An 11,464-nucleotide genomic window follows, 5' to 3' on the forward strand; every position below is an offset into this window, starting at 1 on the left:
GATGTTAGCTCAGGGCTGTTCTTCCTCACAGAAAAAAAAAAAAGAAAGACAGAGAGAGAAAGAGGGTAACAATCACATTCAATTTTCAGTTCCAATAGAAAGAGATTTATTTTGGTACATGGAAATAACAAGATATAAGAAAATATTTGCAAAGGAGTACACAGAAAGACTTCATTGGACTTCCACGTCAGAGGGGTTAAAATCTGTGGCCCCACAAGTGATGGAGACAATCTTTAAATTCCTTGAGCATGAAGAATGGATGTCCTGAAGGCAAAGGGAGGAAAGTTGGGGGTATATAATTTATTAGGAAATTCTAAATGAATTCATTTGGAAGGAAGGGAGTTTGGACAGAAGTTGGAATGAGGACACAGAATTAATAGGACTGGGGTTTGCTTGTGGGACTCAAGAGATCAATTCTCTTAAGCACTCCACATTTTTGAAAAGGAGGGTCTGCATCTGTGGGGAGGGAGGCAGTGAGGAAGTGCTGTGTTCAAAGCAGAGATTCAGCAGCAAGGGGAGGGGCAAAACACGGGACGGGAGCAGGTGGAGATGACACAGGTGGGGCGATAGCAAGTGGTGTGGCAGGAGACCCGGCCACAGACTGGGCGCAGGCAGCAGCGGGGATGGCAGCAGCTGGAGCCACAGCAGCTGGGTTGGCAGCAGGTGGTCCTGCAGCAGGTGGTCTGGCAGCAGCTGGGGCGGCAGCAGGGCTCCTGGCCACAGCCTTGCTCAGGGCAGAGGGAGCCACAACAGGAGCTGACCGTGGTGTCAGAGGGCTGAAGCTCTGGGTGGTTTTCCAGGAGAGAGAGGGTCTGGAGTGTGATCTCTCTCCTTGCCCTCTGTCATTTTTACACCCTGCTGAGGGCTATTGTGACCATGTGCAGGACTCTTCTTGTTGTTGATTGTCCTAATGGAAAATCAGTTAGTCTTAGTAAATTATACAACTGTGTTTATCTGGTAAATATTCCTATAAACAAAAAACGCACCATTTCCTTTTCCTGTTATTATGAGCTATCCGATTTGGTTACAGCCAAATAAATCAGCTCCCATATTCCTTCCCTTGTCTGATATGTCTTTAAAGTAGACCTAGTATATGATGTTGTTTCACTGGATTTCACATGTGTTAATTCTTCATTCATGTATTTCACTCCAGGATAATATGTTGAAAATGGATTTTGTGATGACTAAATCTCCTCTGTTGTCAAAGAGGTTAAGAGCAAGTCACAGGAAATGCTGGTAGGAATGGTAGGAATAGGATGAAAGACCCATCTTGGAGGAAGGGCAGTCACTTGTGTGCAATGAGGAACACTGTGATTCCTTTGGATTTCCTGGATGGTCAGTGAGGTGCAAAGGATCAAAACAAAGTTCCTATCTGTTTTGTCTTATTGAATCTGTTCAATTTGAAACAGTTACAATGCAATGATTCACTACTTTTAAATAGTAAAAATGCATTGGCATGATTTGTCCTTTTTAAAATTATTAAATTATTGTTGACGTATTCTTCAGAGATAGGGTATCATAAGGGAGTATTTTTTATCTTATTTTGGTAGGTCAGCATACCCAATGGAATATGTATAATTAAATATTTTCTTATATTCTGAGCTATTGCCTCTCAACAAGATATGTTTGAGATATTTTGCTTGATATAAATGAGATATAGGGGTTAATCTTTAATCTCTGTCCCATAGACACTTGAATAAGACAAAGGAGACACATGCATAGGAGTTTGGCCACTAATTAGAGCACTATGTGATTAGTAAACAAAATAATTATGTATTTAAATCCATATACTTCTTATGAAATATGAGCTAATACTAATAGTTACTATTTTTGAGTGTCTACTGTGTGTCAGGAATTTTCTGAGTTCTCTCTAATTGTTATCTTGTTTACGCTTCACAAGGACTCTATGAGGTAGACACAAATTTTCTGAATTCTTTAGACATGAAGTCATTGAGGCTTAGACAGATTGAAGTCACACTGAAGTCAGTAGGGAAGGTGGTTCTCTCCTAGAATGTTCAAAGAAGGTATGAAGAATAGTAAACCCATGTCATTTCTCATGCTGTTTCATTTGTGTAAATATACTTTCTCCCTTGTCAACTCAGCAAACTCGTGTTCATACCCAAATGTCCAGTCCAGATACCAACTCATCTCTAATATCTTTCTTGACATCTACCCCATTCAAAATGAACTCTTCCCTCCCTCTTGTTCCCAAATATGCCTGTGGTCTAGGGTATCACACTTTATCATAATTGGTTTATATCTCTATTTCCCATCTTTCTGTATACCCCCTGAGGTCAGAGACTGTCTTATTCACATTTATAAATATGATGCCTAGCAATTGCACTGAGTGAATGTGGGATTTATTGAAAACATGGGACATTTATTCACCCTATAACATACTATAGATAATCTAGATGGATGGAGAAGAGAAGAAAGAACATTCACATAGGGACAGAGATTGGATTGGTGGTTACCAGAGGGGAAGCGGGGAGGGAGGAGGGTGAAAGGGATAATTCGGAACATGTGTGTGGTGAGGGGTTGTAATTAGTATTTGGGTGGTGAACATGATGTAATCTATGCAGAAATAGAAGTATAATGATGTACACCTGAAATTTTTACAATGTTATAAACCAATGTTACTGCAATAAACAAAAAATCAAAAAAAAAAAAGAACATTCAGGCAATGGAGACATGATAGAATGAAAGTATATTTTTGGCTTTTGATGGAATAAATGACTCGTCTGGATGGTGTGTGTAGGAGAGTAGAGAAATATAGTACTCCATTGATAGAATGAGAAGAATGTAAGGATATTCTTGAATTTATACAAAGAAAGGGGATATCATATCATCACACAGTTGGGAGAAAAGTGTGAGCATATATCTAGGCTTTTAAAATATTATTTGGCTTGGGGTGGGTGGAGTGACAGGAAGCAAGAAGAAAGTTTAGGTGGTGGTTGCAGTCTGGCAGTGAGAGATGAATGCCTGTCTAGGTGGGTGACAATGATGTGGTAAAAAGATATTGATGCAATATTTCAAGGAGAGTCAACCAGAACCACTTACAGAATGGGCAATAGCGGTATCAGGAGACGTCATCATTGAAGAAGGCTCATAATTTAATATTTTTTCAGTTGTATATACACACATTTTGCACTTAAATTCTGATAGCAAAAAGACAATCATTTGTAATAAAAATTACATAGAAAAAATACCATAAATAAAGTAAAAAGACAAATGACAAATGAATACAAATATTTGCAATATATACCAAAGATAAAGGGTTAAGGGCCTTAATATATAAAGCACTTTTAAAATTAGATTAGCAAAAAGGCCAAAAGTCTGATGGAAAAATAAAATGAAATCATTCTTCACCATATAAAGATATCCAATCTCATGCATAAGAATAGAAATGAAATAATATGGAATACCACTTCTCACCTGTGAGATTGTCAAAAATTTAGACTTTGACAGTATTGTCTAATAGTGACACTATGTGGAAATAGGCATGCTCATACTTTTCTCTTGAAGATTTGACAACAAGCAGCATTATTCTTTGACTCAGCTATCCCAATTCTGTAAATTATCCAAAAGGTACTCAGGCAAAAATAGGAAGAGATGTTACACAAGATTATTCACAGCAGTGCTATTTGTAAAAACAAAACAACAACGATGAAAACCAGATACCACACAGGGGTCCTTCAACAGGGTCCTGGGGAATAAACTGCTGCATTCCCCAGGGTGGAGTACGATTTAGTGGTAAAAAGGGATGAGGAGTCTCTCTATACGTTGCCGTGAAGTAATCCCCAGGATATGTTGTTCAGAGACAATAAAGCAGATGAAGAAAAGTGTCTGTGGTGTTCTACAATGTGTCTAAAAACAAGGGAACAAATATAGAAAATATATTTGCTTACATTACATTATTTTTTTTAATAATGGAAGAATAAAGAGAGAGGAGATGAGAAAACAAGAAAGAGGGGCTTACACTTCCAGCCGAGATGGACTAACAGCGGTTGGATTTACCCTCCTGCCTGAAACAACTGAAAAGGCAGGCAAAAATAAGTTAGACAATGGTTTTAGACGTTGGCCATTAGGCAGGGCAGAAAACGGGCTCATTAGAGAAAGGGAACAAATGAGGTGATCCTTCGGGTTGCCTCAGTTTATTTGTTGAAGAGAGTTTCTGGGGTGCAGCTCCGGGAGAGAGAACCAGGTAGAGCCAGGTAGTCATCCTGATTTGAGGAGATGGAGGTGAGATGAAGGAGGCCAAGATAGCTGGAATTCACAGGGCAGAGTAGCAGAGAGGAGAGAGTTACAGAGAACCACAGAGATCAGCAGAAGGTCCACCTGAGTCTTCAGCTGAGTACTGATGAGGGCGTGTGTGTGAAGAAACTACCTAAGGACAGAGAAGGAGTCCCCCAACCCCATAAAAGGCAGAGGGAACAATCCTTGGAGCTGACACAGGGCCGGAAATAGTACACACTCCCATACGCCAGAGTGAAAAACCTCATAACTCTCGGTTCATTGGTTAGAGGCCTCTGAAGAGTATTGTCTCAGGAGTGGGGCAGATTTTTCCCTAGACTGAAAGCTGCTCCGGCCCCACCTCACACAGCTTATAAGCAAGTCTTGAAAGGATCAAACTGTTAAGTCAACTTAATTGCATCCCAGAACAAGCAATTAATTGGACTCCAACAAAATAAAAAATTTTTACTCTTCAAAAGATACTATTTAGGAAGCAGAAAGGTAAGCCACACACTTGGAGAAAATACTTACAAAATGTATATCCAACGTGATTTGTATATAGAACATGTAAAGATCTCATACCACTCAATAATGAGATAAACAACACAACAAAAAATGGGCAAAAGATTCGAACAGACATTCACCAAAGAAAATATACGAATGGCAAATAAACCCTTGAAAAGACGTTTAACATCATTAACCATTAAGAAAATTCAAGCTAAAACCACAATGAGATAACATTGTACACTCTCTGGAATGGTTAACATTAGCAAGACTGACCTTACCAAGAGCTGGTGGTAATGTGAAGCCATTGGAACTCTCATACAAAGAAGGAACATAAAATGGCACAATCACTTTGTAAAACAGTTTGACAGTTTCTTGAAAGAGTTAAAGATACACCTACCATGTGACCTATCCATTCCACTCTAAAGTATTTACCCGAGAGAAATAAATGCATAAGTCCACAAAGACTTGTTTGCAAATGTTCTTGGTGACTTTATTTGTAAAAGAAAAAAACCTGGAAACAAGTGTCCACCAGCAGATGAGTGGATAAACAAATGTGGTATGTCCATACGATGACTACTTTTCAGTCATAAAGAGAAACGAACTGGTGATACACATGACAACGTGAATCTCAGTATAATTATGCTGAATGAAGAGCCAGACAGAGTACACAATATAGGACTCCATTTATATAAAATTCTAAAAAGTGTAAACAAATTTATAGTGACAACAAATCAGTAGTTGCCTGGGGGAGGGGATGGGAAGGAATTACAAAGGGGGCGAGGGATGTTCATTATCTTAATGGCGGTGTTGGTTTCAAGAGTATATATCAAAACATCAAATTGTACACTAAGTATATGCAGTTTTTGTATATCAGTTATACCTTAATAAAGCTGGGAAGAAAAGAAAAAAAATAATGGAAGTATCAAAAATAATGAAAGTAATTTTTTTTTCAAATTGACCGAAAGAAGGTGGAGTGGATGAGGAGGAGAAGACAGGGATAGAAGCCAAATTTCTTTGAATATACCTTGTTCTGTAGCTTTGACTTTAGACCCATGTAAATATTTTAAATAATTACAAAAAGCAATTAAAAATTTGAAAATCTCTCAAAATCACTAAAACAACAATAACAAAGGAGTCTAACTGTATATCGAGGCATAACTTCAGAAAAGCAACTACTCCAAGATGAAAAATAAATAAATAAAACAACTGAAAAATGATCTTAAGCTTGTTTTCAGTAACCATATTGCTGTTATTAGTACATTCATGCATTGCTTCACCATGGGGACACTTCTGAGAAATGGTTGTTAGGCAATTTTGTCTTGCAAACATTATAGAATGTACTTACACAAACCTAGATGGTATAGACTACTATACATCTAGGCTGTATGGTACTCATCTTATGGGACCACCCTTGTATATGTGGTCCATCATTGACCAAAACGTCATTATGTGGCACATGACTGTATTGGTAATGTTATTCTGAGACTGTTGGGAAAACATTATAGAATAAAGAAAATGAGTAATTACATTGGTGTTACTGAGAATTAGTATTTTTGGCATGGGAGAAATGAGATTTATAAGTAAGATATATGAGGTTAAGTAAAAATCTTGTCATTCTCAGTAGAAACTCATGACATGGTTTATCATTTAAATATATATTTTCTAGTTGTGAACATTGAAAAACCTGAAAGAAAAGGACTTAGTCATAATAAGCATTCTCATATTTCAATTTATGGTGTCAATTACAGTTTTCTCCTTAAAGGATCTGGAGCTACTTGGAGAAATGTTTGTTTAGAAGGTTGGGGAAGGAAATGTACAAATGAGTCTGGAATATCTTGTTATATCAAAAAAACAAGGAAATCTTGCAAGACTGCTAGATTCATGTCAAAAGGACCCGAAGGCCAACTTGAAGTTTCTTATCTGAGCATCAGTAAAGATATGAACTAGAATGGATTGGTATACCATCAAGTACATTGAAATCCATGAGTTCGTATTGACACAAATTTAAAAAATAACACCTCTTTGGTCACCTTTGGAGGATGCAAACTGGTAAATAAAGGGAAAGAATCAAGCATTTATTTCGCCTTTCCTGTACATAATATTCCTCAGGATAACCAAATGTTGATGAGGGGAAGTTTCTCTTCATGGAATTATTCCAGCTAATAAACGGTGGAGAAATTACAGAATTGCCATATCACAATTTTGCTACACCTAATGAAATAATGGTTCTAGGCAATGGTCATCAACAGCTGCGAACATCACAAAAACAGACAACCGGACAATGTGTGCCTCCTAACGGAAAAGCACACCACTATCTATGAAGCAGTCTCTGAGTCCTGCAGACCTTTTGGGGTGCAGTCTCCCATTAGCAGGTTCAGCAATTCTCTGGGTGCTTTGCGTTGTAACTTAACTCTAGTTATTGGCAACAAAGAGAGGTGGGAGAAGATAGTGAGGGTAGCTTGTGCTGTCTTTTAAGACTGAAGCTTCTGCGTCGTCTTCAGGAATGGAGGTGGCACTAAATGTTAACAGGGAAATTGGATCAGCTCTGCAAGCCCAGAGAGTTCAGGAAAACTTGGAGGCTCAAGATCTTCAAGTGCATCAATCCAGATGCCCCCTGTCCCATATCTCAGGGTTCCATTCTTTCTCAGTTAGGGCCCCGGCCTTGACAGGGCAGAGCTGCCTAGGCTGACAGAATGACCACCTCAGGAGCTCTGCTACTCTTATGATTAAGTCCTAGGTTTGTTCCTCAGCTTTATCTGCTCTCGAGCTGCAGGAGATGAGAGTCCCTGTCTATGCTGCCAATGAAACCTCTGGCTTATGCATCTATCCTTTAATTTCTGATTTATCACCCTCCGTCGTTCATTATGTTTTCCCAAATCATCAATTGCTCCCTGCTACAGACATCCAATTCCATTATCCTTATAATTACTAACTGCGTCCACAAATATACAATATGGAAAAGATGTTGTCCCATAGAGCATTAACTGTTTATAGGTTTCCCAAATAGTTTTTCTCTAATTTTTATGTATGAATTCCTGAGAATATCAAGTTTCTCTAAGAACTAAAGAGACTGCCAGTGAAGTCTAAGTTGTGACTAAGGTGCCTCAGCATCTATTGTAAAATTGACAAAGCCATGTTGTCTGTGCTACAAGTATAGGTAAAATACAGTTGTCCAGACTGCAGAGGAAATATTAAAGAAGAGTATCATCACACTGAATCTTCATACAGAAAAGTAGTGGTTTATTTCGGCATAGGGTTATAATAGAGAAAAAATGGGGGAATAAGAATTACAAAAGACAATTTTCATTGCACAATCAAGAGAGAGACTATAAAAATCTGTAGCATAGAAATACTGAAGTCAGACTTCAGCTCCTTGAGCTTGATGGCCTGGTGCCCAAAGTTAAGAAGGAGAATTGGGGGAGAATTTGTCAATACAACAGTTGGTATGTTACAAGCAAATTCACACTTGGACGAGAGGGAGAGGCCCAGAAGAAGCAGAATTTGGACTCGGGCCAGAATGTGCTCACAGTGTTAGTGGGCCTACGGTAGGCTCATTAAATTCATGAGACCCAACTCAGTCAAGCAACATCAACCCCACTTCATGTGTCCTAACGGTCAGCACAAAAGGAGGGTCTACAATGTGAGGACAGAGGTAAACAGAGATGGTGGTCACAGGGCAGGGGGCTCAGCAGCAAGGGGAGGGGCAGCACATGGGACGGGGGCAAGTGGAGATGACACAGGTGGGGCAATAGCAAGTGGTGTGGCAGGAGACCCGGCCACAGACTGGGCGCAGGCAGCAGGAGGGGCGGCAGCAGCTGGAGCCACAGCTAGAGGGCTGGCAGCAGCTGGAGATGCTGCAGGGAGGGGGACAGGAGCTGGAGATGCTGCACTGGGGCCTGCAGCAGCTGGACACACTGTAGCTGGGGCGAGAGCAGGTGGGCTGGCAGCAGCTGGGGCGGCAGCAGCTGGAGAGGCAGCACTGGGGCCTGCAGCAGCTGGACACGCTGCAGCCAGAGGGAGAGCAGGTGGGCTGGCTGCACACAGGCTGGCAGCAGCTGGGGCGGCAGCAGGTCTCCTGGCCACAGCCCTGCTCAGAGCAGACGGAGCCACAACAGGAGCTGACCATGGTGTCAACGGAAGGAGCGGGGTCCACAAATGGGTAGGAGTGGGTTTCACAAAAGTGGTTTTTTGAGTTTGAGTGTCTCCTTACCCCTGTCCCCTTTTATACTCTGCCAAGTAGCGGATGTTACTGTGAGCAACACTCTTTCCTTGTTGTTTTTCCTTCTGGGAATTCAATTAATATTTTTAAGTTACTAATTGTGTTTATCAGGTTAAACATGCCAATATCTAAGAAAAGCATCATTTCCTTCAACAGTGTTATGATTCATTGAATCTTGTTAATCCAGGTGAAACCACTTTCCTGTTTCTTCCTCTGCCTAATGTGTCTTTCAAGTTGGGGCTATCATATGATATTCTATTACTGAGTTTTTACATGTGTCACTTTTTTCCTTTTCTTTTATATGACTCTGTGACAATATTTTGAGGATGGATATCACAAGGCCAAGTCTATTTTTAAGCCAAAGTGGAAAAATGCATGCTACTGTCAGGTGGAGTGCTGATAAGGAAATGGGAGGAAACACTCATCATTGGGGTTACATACATACAATGGGGGGATCTGCGATATGGGGGGACTTGTGGACATTATACTTTTGTACAATGAGGAGAGACTGGGATCTGTTTCCTGGATGATCAGAGAGTCAGGAGGTTACAAAAGACGTTCCAATCTCATTGTAACCACTCTATCTCAAGAGTTTGTTTCTGTTTGCTTGCTTTTTGCTGAGGAAGATTTGCCCTGAGCCACCATCCATGCCAATCTTCCTCTATTTTTTAGCATGTGGGCCACCAGCACAGCATGGCCACTTTATCCCCCAGGAATCTTCACATATAATATGCTAAAGGTGAGTGGGTTTGACCTATCTTTTGATAGGCCAACATATGCAACGCATTCTGCGTTATATAGAAGATTTCATTTAAACCATCTTTCTCTTGTACACTTTCAATAATCTGAATTCAAGTCATTCTGCTTAGATAAAGAGGATATAAACAGATAAGCCGTACTCTGTCCTATAGGCACTTAAATAAGATATATTAACAGCCAAGATTTTGGCAAATATTCAAAGCATCAAGAGATTAGGGTCCAAAACAAGCATTAAGTATTTAAGTCCCATGTACTTTTAGTGAAAAATGAGATAATATAGACAGCTGCTATTTGTGAGTGCTTGCCACGTGCCAGATATTCTGCTGAATGCTTTGTAATTATTGTCTTGATCTTTCTTCTCAAAGAACAACGAGGTACACAATGTTCTCTTAGAGTCACATAGAAGTGAGTTAAGGTTGTTAGATCCTGTAATAGTCTGTGAAGTGTGAGCAGTACTAACTGCTCACCTTTTATTGTGCTCTTATATCTCCTTAGAGCGTTCCTTCTCTCACATCAGCTCAGCAATTTCTTATTTTTCCTTTAAGTTCCAGCCCAGATGCCTCCTCGTCTCTTCTGTTTTCCTTGACATACCTGTATTTAAACCTCGTCTGCTCCCCCTTCATGCCTGATGTCACATTGTAGAACACTCAGACTTCACACATCTGACTCTACCCTAAATGTATTTGCTGTCTGTCTCCAGCTGGGTGGTAAACACTTGAGGTGGACTCTTGAACCATATCTTGTTATCATCAAGCATGGAATGGAATACTCCATCAGTGTTTTCTTTTTATTTCTAGGAATCTCTTCTTAAATTTAAATTTTTGAATTATGCAAAGTAATTATGATTCCAAAATAAATTCTACAAAGTGAAGCATCTTTAAGGAAGTCTTGCTTCTACTCCTGTTCCTTCCGTGTGTGCCCTCCCTCCCCCATAGATAGTCGACTTTATAATCTAAGGTTTTCCTCCCAACTGCTATTTTAAATATAAATGTATTTGTGTTTGCATATTTGTAGCTCTTTTGCTGCTAAGATAAATGGTTGTATACTAACACACTTTGCTCCAACTTGCTTTTTTTCACTCAAGAGTTGATGCCAGAGCTCACTTCACAGCAGGGTGTTCAGATAGTCTTCATTCCATTTTCAGCCACGAAGAAGTCCACTCTGTGGACGTAATATAGCTTCTTCAGCCAGTCCCATATCGATGGACATTCGGGTTGTTTCCAGGCTTTCACTATTAAAATAATATTGTGCACTTGAAAACAAGGAGTTTTTTTTTCGAAGGGGGTTGAGCGTTTGATGCATATCTATAAGATCTACCTTATTGATTTTGTTTAGTTATTTCATACTCTTATTAATTTTTCTCCACATGTTCTCTCTTTAAATACAAAGTGTGTTCAAGTATTCAGTTATTGGTTTGTTTCTTCTTTATTCTCGCATCACCTGTAGGTTCTGTTTCTGAAGTTTAGCTGTGCAGTTATATTTTCATGGTGGCCTTTACCATAATAAACTATCCCACCCTGTCTCCCGTAATGCTTTGTGTGTGACTCTGACTTGTTTGATATCAAAATTGTGGCCCCTGCTTTCTTTCATTTGCATTTTCTATGATGTATCTTCCTCTATTATTTTTTTTTTGCTGAGGAAGATTGACCCTGGGCTAACATCCATGCCCATCTTCCTCTACTTTATGTATGGGAAACCTGCCACAGAATGGCTTGATAAGCGGTGCATAGGTCTGCACCCAGGATC

General features: G+C 39.7%; 1 protein-coding gene across 2 annotated transcripts; it reads right to left on the reverse strand.

Moving 5' to 3' along the window:
• Positions 1 to 503: 503 nt before the first annotated feature.
• On the reverse strand, positions 504 to 8,866 carry LOC131417457 (keratin-associated protein 4-7-like). 2 transcript variants are annotated; one of them, XM_058560923.1, is made up of 2 exons: positions 8,513 to 8,866; positions 504 to 728 (listed from the first exon to the last, which is right to left on the reverse strand). In XM_058560923.1, exons 1-2 carry the CDS (start codon positions 8,864 to 8,866, stop codon positions 504 to 506), a joined length of 579 nt encoding a protein of 192 aa, XP_058416906.1. The 2 variants fall into 2 exon arrangements, with proteins under 2 accessions (XP_058416906.1, XP_058416905.1); XM_058560922.1 differs by having other exon boundaries at positions 504 to 724; positions 8,449 to 8,866.
• Positions 8,867 to 11,464: the final 2,598 nt, after the last annotated feature.

This window comes from Diceros bicornis, chromosome 18, assembly GCF_020826845.1.
Source record: "Diceros bicornis minor isolate mBicDic1 chromosome 18, mDicBic1.mat.cur, whole genome shotgun sequence".
NCBI classification, from domain to species: Eukaryota; Metazoa; Chordata; class Mammalia; order Perissodactyla; family Rhinocerotidae; genus Diceros; species Diceros bicornis.

Excerpts from the sequence above, each read along its gene's own strand:
- LOC131417457 (XM_058560922.1), bottom strand. The coding sequence starts at position 8,866 with ATGGTCAGCTCCTGTTGTGGCTCCGTCTGCTCTGAGCAGGGCTGTGGC. Across the intron at positions 725-8,448 it reads CACTTGCCCCCGTCCCATGT|GCTGTGGCCAGGAGCCCTGC; the intron begins GCTGCCCCTCCC and ends GCCCTGAGCAAG.